The 24,834-nt window shown below is 50.5% G+C and overlaps 1 protein-coding gene across 10 annotated transcripts; it reads left to right on the top strand.

Annotated features, from left to right (window-relative positions):
- The first annotated feature begins 334 nt into the window (after nt 1-334).
- HDAC6 (histone deacetylase 6) lies at nt 335-23,859 on the top strand. Of its 10 annotated transcripts, none has more exons than XM_055106092.2 (30): nt 335-384; nt 765-913; nt 1,553-1,675; nt 1,761-1,889; nt 2,019-2,107; nt 4,326-4,410; nt 4,520-4,560; nt 5,257-5,353; nt 5,498-5,595; nt 6,923-7,027; nt 7,148-7,216; nt 13,328-13,454; nt 13,563-13,628; nt 13,721-13,780; nt 13,849-13,938; nt 14,271-14,377; nt 14,462-14,529; nt 14,771-14,939; nt 15,028-15,156; nt 15,352-15,520; nt 16,221-16,354; nt 16,936-17,004; nt 17,115-17,307; nt 18,997-19,146; nt 21,503-21,677; nt 21,795-22,471; nt 22,555-22,668; nt 22,805-22,951; nt 23,049-23,177; nt 23,427-23,859. In XM_055106092.2, the coding sequence occupies exons 2-30, from the start codon at nt 824-826 to the stop codon at nt 23,493-23,495; spliced, it is 3,768 nt and encodes a 1,255-aa protein (XP_054962067.1). In that variant the 5' UTR covers nt 335-384; nt 765-823; the 3' UTR covers nt 23,496-23,859. The 10 variants fall into 10 exon arrangements, with proteins under 10 accessions (XP_054962067.1, XP_054962065.1, XP_008957537.3 ...); XM_055106090.1 differs by having other exon boundaries at nt 364-642; XM_055106091.1 differs by lacking the exon at nt 335-384 and adding an exon at nt 630-673.
- Nucleotides 23,860-24,834: the final 975 nt, after the last annotated feature.

Raw genomic sequence — 24,834 nt, forward strand, 5'->3', positions numbered from 1 at the left:
CAAAGTCACATGGTTAAGTCCCGTAACCTCAGTTTCCTTATCTGCAAAGCAGCCTTAATAATGGGAACTACCTCATAGAATTGTGGTTTACAACGATGCCTGTCACATAATACTTGCTATCATTACCATTCCCTGCCCCCACTAAGACTCCTTCCACTCAGAATATTGCGGCAGAATATTAATAGCTAATATTTGGCCAGTGTTTCCTGTGTACCACCATAGTGAATATTAACTCGGAAAATCCTCACATTTAGCATCGTCACCACGCCTATTTTGGCCGCCACCAGCCAACGTCCAGTGGCAACCTCGCTCTCGGCCCAGCCACAACCAGCCCGCCCGCGCTACGTCATCACGGCGCGTCGCGCGGGAAGTCGCGGGGAAAAGGTAAGATGCCCCTTCCTAATTCCCTCGCTTCCTTGCTTGCTCTCGAGACACCGCCGACCCGAAGGGCTCCTAAGTGACTGGACAGGGACGGAGGGGCGGCGGCTATGGCATCCGGGACGACAGCGACGATAGCCGAGGCAAGGAAAAGCTTGCGCCTCAGCCCTGTCGGGAACCGCCGGCGCCTGCCTTTTACGTAGGCGCAGCACAGCTGGCGTAGCACGCCGACGCACCGCCCCGCCGCTTGTGAGCTCGCGAGAGGTGTGGCTCGCGCGAGGGGCGCGGCCTTGAGGCACGGTCCCCTCTGGAGGCGGGATCTGGGCGGGCAGTCGAGAGACCAGGCCCAATGGAAAAGAAAAGCCTGAGCGCTCGCGTCCCCACAGGTCGCCAGAAACTTGGCGGAGCGAGCCAAGGGCGGAGTTTGAGAAAGGGGCTGCGTCCAATGAGTGGAGCGGCGAGTACAGCGCGTCGACGGCGGAGGCGGGAAGGGGGCGGAGGCCGACCGAAGGCGGCTAGGGACTGGCTGAAGACGGTTAGCGAAACGTTAGCGGTCGGGTCTGGGCAGGGGGTGGAGCTGGTTGAAGGAACGGGGCAGTCCCCTGAGGAGCGGGGCTGGTTGAAACGCTAGGGGCGGGATCTGGCGGAGTGGAAGGTACCGGTCCGGCCCGATAAGGGGTGGAGTTAAGTGAATCGTTAAGGGTGGAGTCGAAACCGGGGTCGAGGCCGGGGCCGGCTGAGTGAAAGGGTGGGTGATTATCCCGGGAGATAGGCCGAAAGGGCGGGTTCGTGAAGGAATGGGGTCTGGGCTGGGCTTAGAGGGTCTGGGAATGGGGCTTAGGAGAGTAGAAGGGGCGGTGATTGGTTGGAAAGGGCAGGCCCTAAGACGGACTGTGTGAGCCCGGGGGCTCATTGCTCCGTGAAAGGGCAAGACCAGGGAAAGAGAATCGTGTAAAAGGGGTGGAGTCTAGCGGGCCGGGCGGGGCCGGGTAGAATGGCCACCTGAGTGGAGGGAGAAGGCCTGAGAGAGGCGGAGTTTGGAAGGCTGTGGAGAATCAGATCGCGTAAGGAATGGAATCTAATAGAGGGGGCGGAGCCTGGAAAAGGGCAGAGAGGTGGGGTCCTCAGGGCACACTAGCCCCCTCACATACCCACGCTCCCCCCCCACCCCCAGAACCGCGGCAGGGGCCAAGCCTCCTCAACTATGACCTCAACCGGCCAGGATTCCACCACAACCAGGCAGCGAAGAAGTAGGCAGAACCCCCAGTCGCCCCCTCAGGACTCCAGTGTCACTTCGGTGAGGCCCTAGACCCGCCCTGATGAGGGGGAGAGGGAGCAAGTTGGTCATGCCCTGGACTCTGACCCTTCTCTCTGATTCACAGAAGCGAAATATTAAAAAGGGAGCCGTTCGCCGCTCTATCCCCAATCTAGCGGAGGTAAAGAAGAAAGGCAAAATGAAGAAGCTCGGCCAAGCAATGGAAGAAGACCTAATCGTGGGACTGCAAGGGATGGTGAGCAGGGCCTGGCTGCAGTTTAGCCTCGTATGACAATCAAAACCCAAAGGTTCCCCACCCTGGACAGTTCCCTCTGACTCAGGGCCTAAAATGGATCTGTGTCTCCTTTTTTTTTTTCCTCTGCAGGAGCTGAACCTTGAGGCTGAAGCACTGGCTGGCACTGGCTTGGTGTTGGATGAGCAGCTAAATGAATTCCATTGCCTCTGGGATGACAGGTGAGGCTGGGTCCTCCAGGCTGTCTCCAAACCACAAAAATACACACACTTAGAGCCCATTAGCAAGAATAAATCTTTTCTTACCCCAGCCTGGATACTGGAAGCAGATGATTTGGGGAGGTAGGGCTCACACTTGAAAGGGTTCTTTTATGTAGCTAACAAACATTTATTGAGTGCCTATTGTGTGCCAAGAGTTGGTGATACAAATGTACCAAACAACAGACAGGGGCCCTTCTCTAGGAGCGGATTGGTGAGTAGGAGGGCAGATCATTAAACAGCCAACAGCAGTATGAGGTGTTTAATGAAGACAGACTTAAGACCAGGGGATTCAAGGGTGTATAATAGAGGATCCTAAACTAGTATCCGGGCTTCCCAGAAGCCTTTATAGAGGAAGAGACGTTTGTACTGAAACAGAAGGATGAAACCTCCCGTTTGCTTTACTTTTCAAAAAGAATCAGCAAATCCTTTTGGCTATATGTTCAAAATATATTCACCATCTGACCTCTCCTCACCACCTCCACTGCCACCATCATCATCACTCACCTAGACTTGCAGAGGCCTCCTCCCTGGTCCCCTACTTCCAACCTCACCTCTATTATCTGTTCATGCAGCAACCTAAACAAATATGTATGAGTTGATGTCTTTGTTAAAATACTTTAAGGAGGCCAGGCATGGTGGCTCACGCCTATAATCCCAGCACTTTGGGGGGCCAAGGCAGGTGGATCACTTGAGGTCAGGAGTTCGAGACCGGTCTGACCAACACGATGAAACACTGTCTCTACTAAAAATACAAAAATTAGTTGGGCATGGTGGCACACACCTGTAATCCTAGCTACTTGGGAGGCTGAGGCAGGAGAATCGCTTGATCTGGGAGGCGGAGGTTGCAGTGAGCCGAGATTGTGCCATTGCACCCCAGCCTGGGCAACAAGAGCAAAACTCTGTCTCAAAAAGTAAAAATTTTAAAAAAAAGTACTTTAAGGGCAAACTGTTGCCCTCAAGGTAAAGTCCAAATTTTTCATCCTGGCCTCAAAGGTTCCACATGATCTGGCTCCACATCACTTTGTGACCTCATCAGCCAATCCTTCTCGCCCACACTACTCCCCTTGTTCTTCCAACATGCCAGGCACCCTCTTGCCTCTGGTCTGTACCCTGACCAACCCCTTTCCCAGAGATTCTTTTCGGTCTTCTCCTCTTCCAGCTACCTTTCACATCCCAATGAGACTTTCTCAGAGAAGGTTTTGCCTGGCCAAACCCTACCCCAATACCTGATCTTATTTTCCTAGCCCATGACATTGTTTGCTAATTATCATACTTGTGTGTTTACCAATTAATATCTATATCCCTTATCCCAACCTAAGACTAACTTACTATGGGAAAAAGATTTCTTTTATGGAATACCTATTTACCATCTATTGAGGAGCTAGGGATACAGCAGTAAACAAAACAAACAAAAGCCTGTGTCTTCAGGGTAAAGGGGGAAGACAGACAATAAATAAACAAAAAGTAAATGATGCACTGTGGTAGAAAGAGCAGTGTTATGGAGAAGCAGTAAAGGGAGGATAGTAGGAGAAAGTACAGTGGAGGAGACTTCAATTTTAAATAGGCTGGTCAGGGAAGGCCTCACTATTTGAGCAGGGATCTGAAGAGGTGAAGGAGTAAGTCATGGAGACAGTTGGAGGAAGAGTATTCTAGGCGGGGGTGGGGGGGCCAGCTAGAGTAAAGTTCTAGGGCTGGCTGAAGAGTATTTGGTTCAACTGAGAACCAGGGAAGAGACCAGTGTAGGTGAAGCGAAGCAAAGGAAAGAGGGAGGGGTAGGAGATGGGGTCAGAGAGGTGATGGAGGACAGATTGTTTAGGGCCTTCTGGGCATGGGGAATACTTTGGCTTTTACTCAGAATGGGATGGGAGCCTCGAAGGGACATGAACTGATTAGGGTTTTAACCAGTGTCTGGCTGCTATGCACAGAAAGGACCGTTGAGGTGGCGAGGGTCGAAGCAGGGAGGCCGAGGAGATGCCGCCACAGCCCAGGCGGGAGGGTATGGTAACAGCAGTGGCAGTGGTGAGGAGAGGGTCACACACCAGAGCTGATGGGAGGCAGGACTGACACCACAGTTTTGGGGTAAGCAGCTGTGGAAGGGTGGATGGGGAGATGTGGAGAGAACAGATGTGGAGCTCCCCAGTGTCCTCATGCATCTGTGACTGTGACTCCATCTCCCCAGCTTCCCGGAAGGCCCTGAGCGGCTCCATGCCATCAAGGAGCAACTGATCCAGGAGGGCCTCCTAGATCGCTGCGTGTCCTTTCAGGTAAGGCCCCCAAGCCAACACTCTGGGTGAAGGGCAGGGAGCTGACCTGACCTGGGTGCAGCCCATGCCTTAATCCTTTATCCCCACTTTATTCCTCATCTCTCCCCAGGCCCGGTTTGCTGAAAAGGAAGAGCTGATGTTGGTTCACAGGTGAAGGCTTGGGAGCCTTGTAGGGATGGGGAGGAGCCTGCCCTGGACAAACCAGGGCAAGCTAAACGCTTTGGGAAGCAATGTCATGGTCTCTGCAGCCAGCCTTGGGCAAGTCGCTGAGCCTTTCTGAATCTGTGTCATCGCCTGTAACAAGGGGACCAGTAAACATAAGTTCCTCAGGAGAGTTTGATGTGTGTCAGGTGCTTAGAACAGGGCCTGATATATAATCAGCCCATGATGAGCTATTACTGTTATCATGATCTGATTGTGTGAATAGATGGTGGATGTGTGGACAGAGTGATCGGGGTTCCCCCAGGGGCTTCCAGATTTAGAGGCCTGGTGCTATGTGGCTTGAGGAAAGCTAGCTTCCAGAGCAGGTATCTGAGCTGAACTTTAAGAGGAGAAAAAGAGTGAGTCAGATGAAGAGGGTGACTGAGGGAAGGGACGAACAGACAGCTGAACCAGTGTGGCCAAAGGCCTGAAAGTAGGATTTGGTGTGGCTACTGCAGGGGAGCAGAGAACATTACTGGAACTGAGGCGGGCTAGGGAAGAAACAGAATGTGTCTTATATCCTGGCTATTCCTTCAGGTTGACAGTTGGGGGAGCCAAGCCCTAATTTGACCAGGGGGTTGGTGTATGGACAGCTCAGCTGGGGAAGAGACAGGGCCCTGAATCTCATCTCCCATCTGTGTCTAGCCTAGAATATATTGATCTGATGGAAACAACCCAGTACATGAATGAGGGAGAACTCCGTGTCCTAGCAGACACCTACGACTCAGTTTATCTGCATCCGGTATGGATGAGAACTCTGCGGGCAGGGAATGGTGGCAATCTTGGGGTCCCCATCCCTATGCCCACCCCACCCTGGGGGAAGCAGCTGAGTGGATAGGGCTGTTCTCTCCCTTACTCCCTTTCTGGCTCCCCACTGTCTCTCCAGAACTCATACTCCTGTGCCTGCCTGGCCTCAGGCTCTGTCCTCAGGCTGGTGGATGCGGTCCTGGGGGCTGAGATCCGGAATGGCATGGCCATCATTAGGTAGGACTCTACAGCATTTGACTTTTTACATTGTTTTAAAGTCCTTCCTTCAAGTGTAAAATGTATCGATATGGGTAATATATTCATGTGATTCAAGAATCCAAAGGTAAAAAAGAGAATATAATTAAAAATCTGTCTCCCATCCTTGTCACCCAGACACCTGCCTCCTCTCATGGGAGGTAGTCATTGGAACCACTGACTCATGTGTCCTCCCACAAAGTCTTATTCAAGAAATAAATACCATATTTCATTGATTCTAAGGTGTACATTTTTTCATATTTGTAACATCTTGAAATCCAGATGCATCTTACAAACAGTGACATCTCAGAATTCCATTGGCAGTATTTTCTGCTTCGTTTTTGGCATGTAAAATCATGGTACATCTTATCATCATTGGCATCCCAGAACTGATGAAATGCAAAAGCTTTCTCCTCCCTCCCCTGTTTTTAACCACAAATGGTAGTAACATGACATACTCCCTTCGTACCATCTTTTCACTTACACATCTTGGAAACCTTTCTCTAACAGTATGTATCTTGGAGCCCGGTAGAACACCATTGTGTAAATGCACTCTATGTTAATCAGTCCCCGACTAATGGGCATTTTGGTTCTCCCCAGTCATTTGCTGTTTTAAAAAAATGCTACAGCAAATATGCTAGTACCTTTATAAAAATAAAATTTTATTTTACACTAACATAAAATAAAAATGTTACTTCACCCTTTTTAAAACACAGGTTGTGGGCTAAGTTCCTGCAGCAGAATGACTGGGTATGAGAATGAATGCGTTGATCATTTTATTTTTATTTTTTTTTTATTTATTTATTTTGAGACGGAGTCTCGCTCTGTCACCAGGCTGGAGTGCAGTGACGCAATCTTGGCTCACTGCAACCTCTGCCTCCCAGGTTCAAGTGATTCTCCTGCCTCAGCCTCCCAAGTAGCTGGGACTACAGTCGCCCGCCACCACACCCAGCTAATTTTTTGTATTTTTAGTAGAGACGGGGTTTCACCGTGTTGGCCAGGATGGTCTCGATCTCTTGACCTCGTGGTCCACCCACCTCGGCCTCCCAAAGTGCTGGGATTACAGGCCTGAGCCACCGCACCCGGCCTTTATCATTTTAGTGAACATTTTCAAATCTCCTTTGGAGACAGAGGGGTAGATTGGCAGGGGGTGAGAGTTTGAGGGCCTCCATTACTCAGTTCCCGGCAGATTTTTAGGCATCAGCATTAAAGGAATTGGTGGTCCAGGATTAGAGAGCAGGGGACAGTCTGTCTCTGCAGAGGAGGACCCCTCACATACTCCAAGCTGTTATTTTCTTGTCTTGCCCAGGCCTCCTGGACATCACGCCCAGCACAGTCTTATGGATGGCTATTGCATGTTCAACCACGTGGCTGTGGCAGCCCGCTATGCTCAACAGAAACACCGCATCCGGAGGTCAGCAACAGAGGGCAGATGTGATGGGGGTGGCATGGGGTGGGGTGTCCTGGTCTGGGCTCTTCTCCCAGATTTACCTTGATCTCCTTGCACAGAGTCCCCTCTCTCTGCTGCTCCTAGGGTCCTTATCGTAGATTGGGATGTGCACCACGGTCAAGGAACACAGTTCACCTTCGACCAGGACCCCAGGTATACCCCGACTCCCACCTAGGTGCTAGACTTCCAGCCACCTCCCACCCTTACAGGCCCAGCCAGAAGGGGTTCAGAAGGAGGAAAAGGCATTCACATTCATGGGGCCTATCCTGGGATCAGGATCTGTGCTACTTTTGTGTGTCTGCCATCTCTCCTAATTTCACTCTGAGGCAGGGACTGTTGGGTTCCCTATTTTACAGATAGGGGGACTGAGGCTTATACGTTAAGAGGTCACACAGAGAAGAACTGGGAGAGACGGGATTTGACCCACAAATATTTGAAGATCTTATTCACTGATTAACCGTTGGGTTAGAGTGAACCTCAAATTACTGCTTTATTTTTTCTGATTAGGATAATGCTTCAAAGTGTTTGTTTATCCTTTCAGTAGATAGTAAAAAACAAATATAAATAAATAACAAACTATTTGTTTAAAGAAATTAAATAATACAGAAGTGTCTGAAGCAGTGAGTCTCCTCTAATTTCCATTACCTCAAAAATAAGTGTTGACAGTTTAGGTTATATCCTTACAGATTTTCTCTATAGATGTCTGGATTTTTATTATTATTGTTATAATTATTAATAACACACTGCCTAATGGAATAATTCTCCACATGTTCTTCGACAACTTGCTTTATTCATTTAACAGCATATCTGGGACATTTCTCCATGTTAGTACCTCTTAAAGTATCTCGTTCTTTGTAGTATTCAATTTTATGACTGTACCTCTGGTTATTTAACCCCAGGACTTTTAAGATACCTGCCAGTTTTTGCTATTACAGGCACTTCTACTGTGAATAGTCTAGTAAATATGTAATTCTGCACTTCTCTGAGTCTATCTGTAGGATGAATTTCTAACAGTGGGTTGCTTGGGCCAGAGAGTCAGCATACTTTAAAGTCTGGTATACACTGCCAGACTTCCCTCCAGGAGGGGACCAGCTTACCCTTCCTGCAGAAAGTGATTGAGCAAGTCCTTGTCAGTAGGAGACATTACTAAGTACATGTCGAGTATCCCTTATATGAAGTGCTTGGAACCAGAAGTATTTCACATTTCAGATTTTTTCAGATTTTGAAATATTTATATTATACTTAGTGGTTGAGCATCCTTAATCTGAAAACCCAAAATCCAAAATACCCCAATGAGCATTTCCTTTGAGCATCATGTTGGCCTTCAAAAAGTTTAGGATTTTAGGGCCGGGTGAAGTAGCTCATGCCTGTAATCCCAGTACTTTGGGAGGCCGAGGCGGATCACCTGAGGTCAGGAGTTCAAGATCAGCTTGGCCAACATGGTGAAACCCCGTCTCTACAAAAATACAGAAAAATTAGCCAGGCGTGGTGGCACACACCTGTATTTCCAGCTACTCAGGAGGCTGAGGCAGGAGAATCACTTGAACCCAGGAGGCAGAGGTTGCAGTGAGCTGAGATCGCACCACTGCACTCCAGCCTGGGTGATAGACTGAGACCCCATCTAAAAAAAAAAAAAAAAATTTAGGATTTTACAGCATTTCAGATTTCAGATTTCTAGATTAGGGATGCTCAACCTGTAGTAGTTTTATCTAGCCTTCTACCTAGCTGACTACAGAGAATCCACTTATCCAAGATCTGAAGAATCCAATTTAGGTTGGTTGTTCTCTAGACATTGCTTTATTATTTTCTAGCATTCAGTGTTCCTGACAGGTGTCTGCTTTTCATTCCTTTCCAAGTAATCTACTTTCCTCTCTGCAAGGTTATCTTGGTGTTCTTTTTTTTTTTTTTTTTTTTTAATTATTAGACGGTATCACTCTGTCACCCAGGCTGGAGTATAGTAGCATGATCATAGCCCACTGTAACCTCAAACTCCTGGGCTCAAGCAATCCTCCTGCCTCAGCCTCCCAAGTAGCTAGGACTGCAGGCATGTGCCACCACACCCAGCTAATTTTTTAAATTATTTGTAGAGACAGGGTCTCACTATATTGCCCAGACTGGTCTCGAACTCCTGACCTCAAGTGTCCTCCCACTGCAGCCTCTCAAAGCACTGAGATTACAGGCATGAGCCACTGTACCTAGCCTTGATGTTCTAAACTTTTACCCTGGCCTTTTCACTCTGTTTAATAGTAGGTAGACATTTTACATCTGAAGATTCATGCTTTTCTTAAACTCTTGGAAATTATTTTCTATTAGATCTTTGATAATTTCTTCTTTGTTTTCTCTGTTCTCTTTCTAGGACTTCTGTTAGTCAGATGTTAGACTTCCTGGGTTGATTCTCTATGGCTCTCTCTTTTTTATTATTTATTTATTTATTTTATTATTTTTTTTTTTTGAGACAAGGTCTTGCTCTGTTGCCCAGACTGGAGTACAGTGGCACAAATACGACTCACTGCAGCCTCGACCTCCCGGGCTCAAGCAATCCTCATGCCTCAGCCTCCTGAGTAGCTGGGACCACAGGTGCACACCAGCATACCCAGCTAATTTTTTAATCTTTTGTAGAGATGGGGTCTCACCATGTTGCCCAGGCTTCTTATTTTTTATCTTATGTTTTCTGTCTCTTTTTTCTTTTGCTGTGACCTGGGAGATTTTGTCAACTTTATCTTCAAGCCCTTCTGTTGAATTATGTATTTAGATATCCTGTTAAACTCCAAAAGCTCTTTCTTCCTCTCTGTTTCTATGTCCTCTCATACCTGATCTTGTTTTTATAGAGTATGGATTAGAAGTGCCGGCTGGGTGCGGTGGCTCATGCCTGTAATCCCAGCACTTTGGGAGGCCGAGGTGAGTGGATCACTTGAGGCCAGGAGTTCGAGACCAGTCTGGCCAACATGGTGAAACCCCATCTCTACTAAAAATACAAAAATTACCCAGACGTGATGGTGCGCACCTGTAATCCCAGCTACTCAGGAGGCTGAGGCAGGAGAATTGCTTGAACCCAGGAGGCGGAGGTTGCAGTGAGACAAGATCATGCCACTGCACTCCAGCCTGGGCGATAGAGGGAGACCCTGTCTCAAAAAAGGAAGTGCCTTAAGTTTCTTCTGTTGTCTGAATTATGTCTCTTTATTCTGAGGCTGGTTGAATTATTTTTTTCTTGGTCCTTCTCTTTTATGCTGATGGTTTTCCTCAAATGTCTAGCAATCCTTATTTGGCTATTTATACCCAAGAATGAAGGCCCATTGTAGGGGGCTGTCAGAGGACTACTCTGCTGCAGTGTTTGTAGGTCTGTTTTCCTGAAAGGCATTTCCCCAGAATGGGGACAGGGAATGTCCACTGACAGGTTGCAACTTTAGCGAGTGTGGGCAAGGACCCGGGCGTTAGATGGGATCCTGCCAGATGTCAGAACAAAGGAGGCCTCTTCTTTGGGGTAACATCTCTTTTTTCCCTCAGCCTTTCCAAAGTGTATCTGTTGTACTTATCTTTTCCAGTGTAGCTTTGGGCTTTGTTGGTCATCTCTACTGTTTTATTATGGTGGGTTTTTAATACTTCATTAATTTTTCTGGTTTTATCTTTATTAATGTTTTCCTCCGACGTTCTTTATTTTGTTCATTTCTGGCTTCTGGAATTTAATGCTTCAACATTTATCAACTCATTGGCCGATCTCATTTCATCTATACCTGTACCCGCTGCCCTCTTCCTGTTTTCCTTCAAAGCTAATCCCAGATACCATATAATTTCTCCTGTAAATATTTCAGAATGCATCTCTAAAACATAAGTACACTTTTTTAGAAAAGCATTACCTTAGTATCAATACCTGAAAATTAACAATAATTTTTTTTTAATCTGCCAAGGGTCTGTCATTCAAAGAATTCTTTAATATCATTAATCATTCTTTTTGTTTGAATAAATGCATAGGAGGCTATAGCTGTGTGTTCTTTCATGGGTACACTATTGATTACACACACAGATGTGAAACACTGTGAATATATTCAGTGCATTCTTCCTTATTAACAAACGTGTGTAAACAAACAAACAAAAAGAACATGTCCATGCCCTTGGATCTCCCAGCTCCCCATCTCTCAGTCTCTGAACTCCAGCAGCAGGGAGACAAACTGGATAATCCTTAAAATACTGTTGTGAAGACAAGGAAAGCAGATGATCTAAAACTAAGTAGTTAAAAGAAACAAGTAACTTTGTTGTATTGGTGATTCAGTGAGTTGGCTCTTCAGAAGGGATTTTGTGTGCATTGACCTGGATCTGTACTGGATTTCTCCAGAAAGGAAACTTCAGGTTATCTTGGGTGCCCCCTTATCCTGCTCAGCATGAGACAGAGCACCCTGGGGCCCCTGGAATCTCAAAGTCTACTTTCTAGAAATTCATTGAAGTCTCTTATTCTCTGACATCCTTCCACTCTCTCTTTCTGGGTTGCTGTTTGTTTACAATTTCTTTACTGTATTTTGAATGGGGTAGTAGGAGGGTGAGGAAGTAAACCTGTGCTATCAATCCACCATTTAACTTGAAGGTGGTTGAACTTATTTTGAATTTCCCTTCTGTTTTCTTTTTAAACTTAGCTTGAGTGCTAGTTCTGCTGTTTGTTGACTTTGATGGCTCTCTTTTAGAGTCAGCTTTCTTCAGATCTTTTCTTTCTTCCTGTCTTCCCCAACGATATTTTTTTCTTTTTCTTTTCTTTTTTTTTGAGACAGAGTCATGCTCTGTCGCCCAGGCTGGAGTGCAGTGGCCCAATCTCGGCTCACTGCAACCTCCGCCTCCTGGGTTCAAGCAATTCTCCTACCTCCACCTCCCAAGTAGCTAGGATTACAGGCACACGCCACCACGCCCAGCAAATTTTTTGTATTTTTAGTAGAGACAGGGTTTCGCCATGTTGGCCATGCTGGTCTCGAACTTCTGGCCTCTAGTGATCCACCCACCTTGGCCTCCCAAAGTGCTGGGATTACAGGTGTGAGCCACTGCGCCCAGCCCTCTGGTGATAATTTTTATGTCCTACTGTGTTTCTCTTCCTCTAATGATTAACTTACTAAAAGTTTAGAACCAAGATTTATCTATCAATGTCAAAAATAAAACAATCATCCTCCACCTACTCAACACCAGAGCTTTTGCTTGTTTTTATTCCCCAATTCCAAGCTCTTTTCCCTCAATTTTAAGAATCTTTCTATATCACTTGCATTAAATTTCACAACTACATTATCAACCCATTAAAATGTGACTCTTAAGTTTGTCTAGATTCAATGCATACCACTATTTCTTGCATTTCCCTAAAAAAGCTGCCTTGGATCCTCTCTGGAACAAAGCAGGGGGTAAATGACCAGATAGAAGGATGGATGGATGATAGATTATTCATTTTGCTTTCCCCAGTCAGAATTAAGCCCTCCCATGGCCCCTTGCTGGGCTTTCTGTCAAAACACGTGCATCGCATCTTTTCAGTATCTGTTTTGCGTGTCGGTCATTCTCACCCCTCTGAGTGCTCATTCTCTCGCCTATAAAATAGAAGAAGTAGTAGAGGTGGCCTGTAAGGCATTGGGGAGAAGGAACTGCCCTTTCACTGGCCTCATGACAGCCCCAGCCAGCACCCCCGCTCTAGTTCCACCCACAGAAGCAAGTCTCACCCCTACCCCCCAGGTCTCTCCACTTCCTGCTAGAGAATCACCCAGCTCCCCAGCCTGGCTTGAGGCTCTTTTCAGCCTTAGCTGGCTCCCCGCAGCTAAGAGCCCCATGCTCCATTTGGGCCTCCAGTGTCACAGGGTTTGACCTGCTGTTACTACTACCTTTGTCATAGGGGCAGGTAGTGGGCGGACATGATCTAGAGTACCCCACAGAGTCAGGAGCCCCCATGATCTGAGATAGACCCTAGAGCTGAGCCTGAAATTGGGTGGGCACTGAGGGGGCAGTGATGTTTGCTGAGGGAGAGGTTCTGGTGAGAGACTAAATGAATGAGCGAGTGAGGTAATGGATAAATAAAGATAAGAATGAAAAAATGGTAAGATGATTAAATTGGTGACTGAATGTAAGGGTAAATTAATGGAAGAATGGATTCATGGATTAAATAATTAATGGGGAAATTAATGAATGAGAGAATGAACGAGTGGTTGAATGGGGAAATGAGTGGTAGAGGAAACTGGCAACTATTGGGTTGGGGGTGTCTATGGGGATTGACTTCTCCAACTCTCTTACCTCTTTTTCTTCTGCCCCCAGTGTCCTCTATTTCTCCATCCACCGCTACGAGCAGGGTAGGTTCTGGCCCCACCTGAAGGCCTCTAACTGGTCCACCACAGGTTTCGGCCAAGGCCAAGGATATACCATCAATGTGCCTTGGAACCAGGTCAGCATCTACCCACCTCTGCCCCCAAAGTGAGGCCCAGCCCCGCCCTTCTGTCAGCGGCTCGGGACAGGTGGCTGAACATCCCCCATCACACTCCTGTGTCTGCAGGTGGGGATGCGGGATGCTGACTACATTGCTGCTTTCCTGCACGTCCTGCTGCCAGTCGCCCTCGAGGTCCTGGGGATCTGGGGTGTGTTGGGAGGGGAGTGGCCTTGAAGGTTAGGCTGTGAGGGTAGGTAGCCTCATGGAGTCTGTTCCCCCTTCAGTTCCAGCCTCAGCTGGTCCTGGTGGCTGCTGGATTTGATGCCCTGCAAGGGGACCCCAAGGTAAGGCAGGCTCCTTGGGGCGGCAGGTGGGTTGCATGGAGCCAGGCTGACCCTCCATGTCCCCCCAGGGTGAGATGGCCGCCACTCCGGCAGGGTTCGCCCAGCTAACCCACCTGCTCATGGGTCTGGCAGGAGGCAAGCTGATCCTGTCTCTGGAGGTGAGTGACTCACCTTCGTCCCTCAGCCTGTGGATCCTGGAGGGCTTAAGAACGAAGCTTTCAAGTCCAACAGGAGTTCCTGGCCCAGGAATTCACTTACTAGCTGGACAACCTTGCATAAGTCACTTCACTTCTTTGTGCCTCCGCTTTCCTTCTATAAAACGAGCATAATGTAATCACCTCATATCATTGTCCAGTGAATTCAGTGAGGCCCCCTTCTAAGTTCCTTGTTGCTTGACATGTGGTATGCACTCTCTTATTATCATCATTATTATTATTCCCTGGTCATGTCTGGTCCTTTCCTGATCCCCCTTCACAACTCCTTGCCCCAGGGTGGCTACAACCTCCGCGCCCTGGCTGAAGGCGTCAGTGCTTCGCTCCACACCCTTCTGGGAGACCCTTGCCCCATGCTGGAGTCACCTGGTGCCCCCTGCCGGAGGTGAGCCCAGGTGGAGGAGGGGAAAGCGGGAGCCTCACTGCCCGCCCACATTCCTTGACATCATATTTTCTCCCTGCCCTGCAGTGCCCAGGCTTCAGTTTCCTGTGCTCTGGAAGCCCTTGAGCCCTTCTGGGAGGTTCTTGTGAGATCAAGTAGGAAGTGGGGTGTGGGCCTGGTGTGGGGTGGACGTGGGATGAGCCCTGGGGGAGACTGTCTTCAGACTTCCTCTGACTTTACTGGGCTGCCTTGGTGGGAGAGGGTCAGGCCCTCTCTCTCTCCCTGGGCCCTGGTTTCAGGCCTCCCACCCCTTTTTCTGTTTGGGTCACCTGAGTTCCAGAGTATGACGGGGATTCAGATTGAGAGGGTAGGACAAACGTGGCCTCCCCCTTTTAGCTGAGACCGTGGAGAGGGACAACATGGAGGAGGACAATGTAGAGGAGAGCGAGGAGGAAGGACCCTGGGAGCCCCCTGTGCTCCCAATCCTGACATGGCCAGTGCTACAGTCTCGCACAGGGCTGGTCTATGACCAAAATATGATGAATCACTGCAACTTGTGGGACAGGTAGGCATTTGGAGGGCTGGATGAGTAGGTGTTGGGGGTCCCTCCCCCTCAGGCACTAAGCCTCTACCTCTCGTTTCCCCACTGCTAGCCACCACCCTGAGGTACCCCAGCGCATCTTGCGGATCATGTGCCGTCTGGAGGAGCTGGGCCTTGCCGGGCGCTGCCTCACCCTGACACCGCGCCCTGCCACAGAGGCTGAGCTGCTCACCTGTCACAGGTCAGACCCCGGTGCCTGGGGTGGGTGGATTCCCAGGACTGTGGATGAGGTCTCAGGGGCTGGAACTTGGGTTTCCCCTCCTGGGGAGCTGCTGCAGGACTTGAGAGGGGCTGAAGTCCCTGTCTTAGGGGTGGGGACCAGGGAGGGGACAGACCCTCCTCACTGTCCTGCGGGTGCTCCTCTCTGTGCTTCCAGTGCTGAGTACGTGGGTCATCTCCGGGCCACAGAGAAAATGAAAACCCGGGAGCTGCACCGTGAGAGTTCCAACTTTGACTCCATCTATATCTGCCCCAGTACCTTCGCCTGTGCACAGCTTGCCACTGGTGCTGCCTGCCGCCTGGTGGAGGCTGTGCTCTCAGGAGAGGTGTGTCCTCTGTGGGCTGGGGAGAGGAGGACCTGGGGGGAATGGAAAAAGAGGGCCATCTGCTGTTTCTGGAGGCTCTGAGAGAGTCAAGCAGGGCCTGAGGAAAGGGGCCATGGGGAGGGGCACGGGAGGGGGTGGGCCTAGAGGCTGGGGGAATAATGGAAGGAACTGGAGAAAGGGAAGGGTGGCCAAGTGCAGTGGCTCACGTCTGTAATCCTAGCGCTTTGAGAAGCTGAGGTGAGCTCAGGAGGTCAAGGCTGCAGTAAGCCATGATTGCACCACTGCACTCTAGCCTGGGCAACAGAGTGAGACCCTGTGTCAAAAAAAAAAAAAAAAAGGTCCGGGCTTGATGGCTCACACCTGTAATCCCAGCACTTTGGGAGGCCGAGATGGACGGATCACGAGGTCAGGAGATCGAGACCATCCTGGATAACATGGTGAAACCCCGTCTCTACTAAAAAACATACAAAAAATTAGCCGGGCGTGGCAGCAAGCGCCTGTAGTCCCAGCTACTCAGGAGGCTGAGGCAGGAGAATGGCGGGAACCTGGCAGGCGGCGCTTGCAGTGAGCCGAGATGGCGCCACTGCATTCCAGCCTGGGCGACAGAGCGAGACTCCGTCTCAAAAAAAAAAAAAAAAAAAAAAGGAAGAAAGGAAGGTGAGGGCAGGCTGTCCGATCTTAGCACCCTGCTGCTTCCCAGGTTCTGAATGGTGCTGCTGTGGTGCGTCCCCCAGGACACCACGCAGAGCAGGATGCAGCTTGCGGTTTTTGCTTTTTCAACTCTGTGGCTGTGGCTGCTCGCCATGCCCAGGCTATCAGTGGGCATGCCCTACGGTAAGGACTCCCTGGGGACCCCCCAAATCCTGATCCTTGTGGGGACCTGGATGCTCCCCTCAGCCCATTGTTTACTCATGCCCCATGGTCCAGCTCCCAGGACTTCCTTCCCCAGAAAGAAGTAAGGGTGCAGTCCTTACCCAGAGAAGGACCGAGGATGGAGCCTCTCAGTGCTTATTTAGATAGGACCCCCAGATCATGTTACCTGGGCACTTACAAAACAGGATCCAGGGTCCCACCCCAGCATTTCTGGCCTATAGCAGCTGCCTCGACAGAACCCAGGTCTAGGCTCCTGATGCATACTCCAGAAGACCCACGAACCAGCCCCCAGCATTAGCTGCCCAAGGCCCAGGGTCCAGTTCCCTAGCAATGACCCAGAAGAGCCCAGGGCCCAGCCCCGAGCACTTGCTCAGGCCTACCGGGCAGCCCTTGGGAACCAGGATCAGACTTTTCTCCTTAATTGATAGGACCCAGGGTCCTGCCACTCAGCACTAAATGCCCCTGCAGACCCCAGGGGTCTAGCCCAGCCCTCTTCCAGGGCGTGAGTATCGTCGGTTACTGAGGTGCTGTCTCCTCCCCAGGATCCTGATTGTGGATTGGGATGTCCACCACGGTAATGGAACTCAGCACATGTTTGAGGATGACCCCAGGTAAGGGCTGCAGTCAGGGGCCGCAGTGTGATCAGGGAGGCGGGTGAGCACCTCAGGGGTACTGGAGCCCCTAACCAGCCATGGTCCGCTTCCCACCCCCTCCCTGGCAGTGTGCTATATGTGTCCCTGCACCGCTATGATCATGGCACCTTCTTCCCCATGGGGGATGAGGGTGCCAGCAGCCAGATCGGCCGGGCTGCGGGCACAGGCTTCACCGTCAACGTGGCATGGAACGGGCCCCGCATGGGTGACGCTGACTACCTAGCTGCCTGGCATCGCCTGGTGCTTCCCATTGCCTACGAGGTACAGCTCAGGATAGATCGCAGGACGTATGTGACATGCCTGTGCAGGTGGCAGCCTGGACCTGCCTCCTTGGCATGTGTGTGTGTGACTACCATGTGGCTGATGATATGAGACAGCCCATGGGTGTTTAATGAGGCTACCAGGGCAGTTAGTGGCTGTGATCACCTTGTGTATTTGTGCACAGGTGGCTGTACATGACTGCCTTCTCTGTGTGACACTGTGTGAGTGACTGTCTTGGCTGTGTGTGTGAGGGCCTTCTGACTATGCAGCAATGGCCCGTGTCCTGGCTGGATCTGTGTTGTATGTGCGTGCCATCACAAGTGCTTGAGTATGTGCGTGTGCGACTCTGTGCAGGCAGGTATTTCTCACCTTTTCTCTGTGTGATGGGTGTGATACTGTATGTCACTAAATGCAACCATCTCTGTGACAGCCTGTGTGGGACCTTCTGGATGTGGAAGGCTGTGTGTGACAGCAGTCACTGTCTGGCTGTCTGCCCTGGCTGTTTGTGTGTATGTCTCTGACTGGGAGGTAGCTGCCTTCCCTCTGTGTGAGCTAGGGGGCTGGTGGCTTGTGTATGGCTGACTCTGGGAGGGAGGGAAAGGGTGTGAGCACCGCTCTGTCACCCTGGGCGCCGGTGTGCATCTTTGGATCTGCATGTGCATCTGACTGTGCATGGGTAGCCAGGACAGCCTTCTGTGTGTGTACAACTGTATGTGCAAATAACCAGCTCTTGTGGACATACCAGAGTGCATGTCGCCGTTGTGGCTGTGTGGTGATGGCATGTGTATGTGACTGTGCAGGATGGCTGTGGGTTATTGTCCTCTTTGAGAAACTGTGTGTGTGTACATGACTAGTGCAGATACATAGTACTGGTCTATATGGTACTGTCTGTGTGGCAGTACGTGTGGCTCTGTGTGACCATCTTCTCTGTATGTGGTTCTTGCGTTGCCATCTTCTGTTTTGGAAGTGTGCAAGCACCTCTCTTTGGCACTATGTATATAAAACCCTGTATCTTGTGTATGTGTGTCCCACGTTTGACCCTGGGGTATGTGTGTGTGAGGACATGTCTCTGTCTGTTTTTCATGTCACTCTCTTGACGTGTCAGTCTGTCTCATGTCCCCATCTGTCCCTTTTTTTTTTTTTTTGAAATGGAGTCTTGCTCTGTCACCCAGGCTAGAGTGCAGTGGTGCAATCTCGGCTCACTGCCAGCTCCACCTCCTGGGTTCACGCCATTCTCCTGCCTCAGCCTCCTGCGTAGCTGGGACTACAGGCGCCCGCCACCACGTCTGGCTAATTTTTTGTATTTTTAGTAGAGACAGGGTTTCACTGTGTTAGCCAGGATGGTCTCAATCTGACCTCATGATCCGCCCGCCTCGGCCTCCCAAAGTGCTGGGATTACAGGCCTGAGCCACCATGCCCGGCCCCCATCTGTCCCTTTCTGCCATCTCCATGTCTCTAAGTCTGCATCTATTTCTTCTACCTCTGAGTCTGTATTTCTTTTCTTCCCTTCTTCATTTTCAGTCTCTGCTTTTGTGTCTCCTAGTCTCCAGGTTCTGTGTCTCCATCTCTCTGACTTGCATCTCCATGTCTTCATTTGTCCTTTTCTCCATGTCTCTGGGTCGCCATCACTTACTGCCTACCAAAAGCCCCTACCCTCATGCTTATACATCTCTTCTCTCCCTGCCTCAGTTTAACCCAGAACTGGTGCTGGTCTCAGCTGGCTTTGATGCTGCACGGGGGGACCCGCTGGGGGGCTGCCAGGTGTCACCTGAGGGTTATGCCCACCTCACCCACCTGCTGATGGGCCTTGCCAGTGGCCGCATTATCCTTATCCTAGAGGTAACTTTCTCTTGGTCCCTCTTCCCACAGTGGGAGGGTAGTTTGGAAATGTTGGCACCATCACTCAGGACAGTTTCCTGAAATCTCCTTTGAGTGTCCCTGCCTGGGATTGTTGGCACATACTGGGTAGTAATAAGAATAACAGCAACATTAACAGCCTTAATTGAGTGCTCACTATGTGCAGAGCACTCTTCTGAGCACCTCATGTGTCTTATTCATTCAGTTACTTGGCAAAGCAGCCTTATGAGGTAGGGTAAGCTTACCTCATTATTTTCCTCTCTGAAGATCAGGGAAACTGAGGCACAAAGAGGTGTGATGACTAGCCTGAGATGGCACATTTACTGATGGCAGAACCAGGACTTGAACCCATGCAGCCTGGCTCCAGGGTTTGTGCTTTTTACTCTACCTGAACTGCCTCTAGCAAGTTCCTGGGACAAAGGAAATTCACTGACCTTTGTAAATGACTCAGTATCCCCACGCCCTGTGCCTCAGTTTCCTCATCTTTATGAGGCAGGCTAATCATGGAGGAATGCCTGGCATATGGTAAATGCTGGATCTTTTGGATCTGGTTTTTTGTTGTTGTTGTTGTTGTTTTTTGTGAGACAAGAGTCTCGCTCTGTCACCCAGGCTAGTCTGCAGTGGCATGATCTCAGCTCACTGCAGCCTCCACCTCCCAGCTTCAAGTGATCCTCCCACCTCAGCCTCCTGAGTCGCTGGGATTACAGGTACCCGCCACCACGCCCAGCTAATTTTTGTATTTTTAGTAGAGATGGGGTTTCACCATGTTGGTCAGGCTGGTCTTGAGCTCCTGGCCTCAAGAAATCCACCCACCTTAGCCTCCCAGAGTGCTGGAATTACAGGCATGAGCCACCGCACCTGGCCCCTGGTTACTGTTATGCGTTGTTCAGATATTAACCCGCTCAGCAACCTTCTGTGCTCTTATTTTCTTTTTCTTTTTCTTTTTTTTTTTTGAGACGTTGTCTTGCTCTGTCGCCCAGGCTAGAGTGCAGTGGTGCGATTGTGGCTCACTGGGTTCAAGCAGTTCTCTGCCTCAGCCTCCTGAGTAGCTAGGATTACAGGTGCCTGCCACCACACCCAGCTAATTTTTTTTGTATTTTTAGTAGAGACGGGGTTTCACCATGTTGGCCAGGCTGGTGTTGAACTCCTGACCTCGTGATCCACCTGCCTCAGCCTCCCAAAGTGTTGGGATTACAGGCATGAGCTACCGTACCTGCCTCTTTTTTTTTTTTTCCTTTTGAGACAGAGTCTCGCCGTGTCACCCAGGCTGGAGTGCAATGGCGCTATCTCGGCTCACTGCAGCCTCTATCTCCCAGGCTCGAGCAAGCAATTCTCATGCCTCAGCCTCCCGAGTAGCTGGGACTACAGGTGCATGCCACCACGCCTGGCTAATTTTTGTATTTTTAGTAGAGACGGGGGTTTCACCATGTTGGCCAGGCTGGCCTCAAACTCCTGACCTCAGGTAACCTTCCCGCCTCGGCCTCCCAAAGTGCTGGGATTATAGGGGTGAGCCACCGTGCCCAGCCTGTGCTGTTATTTTCACCACTTTACAGATGAGGAAAATAAGTCACTGAGAAATTAATTGGCTTGCAAAAAGTCGCACTTACTATGTGCCCAGTACTGCTTGTGACAGGACACGGTGGGAGTTAAGAACACAGATGACTCCATCAGAGAGCCCAAGTTCAAACCCCAGTGCTGCCTCTTCAGCTGTTATGACCTCGGACAAGTCATCTAACCACTCTGAGCCTCAGTTTCTTTATCTGTAAAAAGAATAGCGACTGGGATTCCTGTAGAGTGTAAAAAAAGTCAATACAGGAGTCCATGTGGAGAAAGAGTCCAGTTGTTCCTGTACTAGGTCAGGGCAGGGGCTTTTGTATGGGTTCACAGCAGTCGTCTTGTGCAGGTCAGGTCAGTGGTTACTGTATGATGTGAGGCCAGGGGTTCCTGGACAGTGTGAAGACGGATTTCTGTATGGCATGAAGGCAAGTTCCTGTATAGATTGAGCGCCTGTGGTTGTGAGGATTGAGTTAATATGCATGAAGTACTTAAAATCGGGTCTGGCACACAGCAAACAATAAATGTCAGCTGTTACTAATGCTTTTATCAGTATTGTTATCTTGCACTTTACATCACAATTTACTCCCCACAACAACCACCTTACACAGTGGGTGCTGCCCATCTTAAAGGTGTGGGTTCTGTTCACTTGTTCTCAGTACTCCCCCTCCCTCTCCAGACTTGCAGGGCTCAGTAGGGAGGATTGGGGAGGCAGGACATGTTGTCCTCCAAATTCCCCAATGAACCCCCACCATACCTTTCCCTCCCCTTTTCCTTAACAAAGGGTGGCTATAACCTGACATCCATCTCAGAGTCCATGGCTGCCTGCACTCGCTCCCTCCTTGGAGACCCACCACCCCTGCTGACCCTGCCACGGCCCCCACTATCAGGGGCCCTGGCCTCAATCACTGAGACCATCCAAGTCCATCGCAGATACTGGCGCAGCTTACGGGTCATGAGTGAGTGGATTTGGGGGCGATGGGGGGAACCCAGGGAAGGAGGGGGCTGAGGGGCAGGGATTAGAGGCAGGAAGGGTGACAGTACCCACACTCAAGGATCTCCCTCCCTGGTTCCAGAGGTAGAAGACAGAGAAGGACCTTCCAGTTCTAAGTTGGTCACCAAGAAGGCACCCCAACCAGCCAAACCTAGGTTAGCTGAGCGGATGACCACACGAGAAAAGAAGGTTCTGGAAGCAGGCATGGGGAAAGTCACCTCGGCATCATTTGGGGAAGAGTCCACTCCAGGCCAGACTAAGTCAGAGACAGCTGTGGTGGCCCTCACTCAGGACCAGCCCTCAGAGGCAGCCACAGGGGGAGCCACTCTGGCCCAGACCATTTCTGAGGCAGCCATTGGGGGAGCCATGCTGGGCCAGACCACCTCAGAGGAGGCTGTCGGGGGAGCCACTCCGGACCAGACCACCTCAGAGGAGACTGTGGGAGGAGCCATTCTGGACCAGACCACCTCAGAGGATGCTGTTGGGGGAGCCACGCTGGGCCAGACTACCTCAGAGGAGGCTGTAGGAGGAGCTACACTGGCCCAGACCACCTCGGAGGCAGCCATGGAGGGAGCCACACTGGACCAGACTACGTCAGAGGAGGCTCCAGGGGGCACCGAGCTGATCCAAACTCCTCTAGCCTCGAGCACAGACCACCAGACCACCCCAACCTCACCTGTGCAGGGAACTACACCCCAGATATCTCCCAGTACACTGATTGGGAGTCTCAGGACCTTGGAGCTAGGCAGCGAATCTCAGGTAAGGCTCACCACACCCAGGTAGGGGCAAGAAGGGGCAAGAATCGGGCTTCTCTGATACATCTCTTACTTCTGCGTGTCCAGGGGGCCTCAGAATCTCAGGCCCCAGGAGAGGAGAACCTACTAGGAGAGGCAGCTGGAGGTCAGGACATGGCTGATTCGATGCTGATGCAGGGATCTAGGGGCCTCACTGATCAGGTGAGCTCAGGGAGAGGCTGGGACTGTGGCTTCCTTCTCTTGCCAATTTGTGTCTCCAGGTAGGAGCATGTGATGTATAAACATATAATGGGGAGATGGGGTCTTCAGCTTACCTAGTTTCACCCACCCACTCCAGGCCATATTTTATGCTGTGACACCACTGCCCTGGTGTCCCCATTTGGTGGCAGTATGCCCCATACCTGCAGCAGGCCTAGACGTGACCCAACCTTGTGGGGACTGTGGAACAATCCAAGAGAATTGGGTGTGTCTCTCTTGCTATCAGGTATGGAGCAGAGGAAGGGGATGGGGCGGAGGTTGGCCCGGGAGCAAACTGCAGGGGGATGCTGACCCCCACCTGACACTCACACCCCCAACCTCAGGTCTACTGTGGTCGTTACATCAATGGCCACATGCTCCAACACCATGGAAATTCTGGACACCCGCTGGTCCTCAGCTACATCGACCTGTCAGCCTGGTGTTACTACTGTCAGGCCTATGTCCACCACCAGGTGGGCCCTGGGTAGACCCTTCGACACGTGCACACTCACCCCCCACACACACACCCCTTCTGTGATTGGGTAAAGGGAGACCACAGGCCCCTCTGCATGGCTGCCTCATGTGATTATTTTGCATGGGGCGGGGGCTGTGGGATAGTCCAGAAGACAGAGTGGTTGAGGGCTGGAGTGGGGGCAGCCCTGCAGCCGAGGTAGAGGGGTCCTCACTCTCTCTCACCTGCCCTATTCTTGCCTCCTCCTCAGGCTCTCCTAGATGTGAAGAACATCGCCCACCAGAACAAGTTTGGGGAGGATATGCCCCACCCACACTAAGCCCCAGAATACGGTCCCTCTTCACCTTCTGAGGCCCACGATAGACCAGCTGTAGCTCATTCCAGCCTGTACCTTGGATGAGGGGTAGCCTCCCACTGCATCCCATCCTGAATATCCTTTGCAACTCCCCAAGAGTGCTTATTTAAGTGTTAATACTTTTAAGAGAACTGCGACGATTAATTGTGGATCTCCCCCTGCCCATTGCCTGCTTGAGGGGCACCACTACTCCAGCCCAGAAGGAAAGGGGGGCAGCTCAGTGGCCCCAAGAGGGAGCTGATATCATGAGGATAACATTGGCGGGAGGGGAGTTAACTGGCAGGCATGGCAAGGTTGCATATGTAATAAAGTACAAGCTGTTAAAAAACCTGGAGAAAGCTTTTTGACTTTGAGCAGGTGGAGAACCCCACATCCCTGGCCAGCAGAGCCGATGAGTAATGAAGGAATGAGGGAGTGGGTCTCTGTCAGGTCAATCCCCTGCCCATCCATTGCCCCCAAAAAACTAACTGAAAATAGAGCAGCCATCTTGACTGGCTCCACGGGATATAAAATGGTAGAATCCATGAGAAAATGGGTGCTTGCCTTATAAATAGGAGCCTCACAGCCAGTCCCAGCCACACCCACACCCTAGGCTGAGAAGTCAAGAAAACTAGCAGGAAGTATCCTTACCAGGCCTGTTTCCCCACTGTCTCATTGGCCTGACTGGGGATGGTGGGAGGTCCAGGTTTAACTTGAATGTGGTGGTCATGGTAGCTTCTTGGCAGAAGGGGTGCCTGCCATTGACCAGAGGTGGGAAATTGGAGGACAGTCTGAGAGCTGAATTTCTCCCACGTGGTGAGAATTGCTTTGGCAGCTCAAAGGAGTCGGATCTGAGGTTTCTAGGACTTTTCTTCATGGCCACCTTATGATCCCAAGCTGACCACCACAGCCTTACTGAGTCAAGAAGAGGAGGGATGGGGAAGGGCCGGGGCTGCCCCATTCTTGTTTTGTTTTGTTTTTTGAGATGGAGTCTTGCTCTTGTCACCCAGGCTAGAGTGCAGTGGCACGATCTCGGCTCATTGCAGCCTCCGCCTCCCAGGTTCAAGTGATTCTCCTTCCTCAGCCTCCTGAGTAGCTGGGATTACAGGTGCCTACCACCACACCTGGCTAATTTTTGTATTTTTAGTAGAGACGGGGTTTTGCCATATTGGGCAGGCTGGTCTCAAACTCCTGACCTGGTGATCCGCTGGCCTTGGTCTCCCAAAGTGCTGGGATTATGGGTGTGAGCCACCACTCCCGGGCCAGGGGCTGCCCTATTTTAAGAGCCCTCTGGATGCCCCACCTCTGCTGCCCTCTCATTGAT

Source organism: Pan paniscus, chromosome X, assembly GCF_029289425.2.
Source record: "Pan paniscus chromosome X, NHGRI_mPanPan1-v2.0_pri, whole genome shotgun sequence".
NCBI lineage: Eukaryota > Metazoa > Chordata > Mammalia > Primates > Hominidae > Pan > Pan paniscus.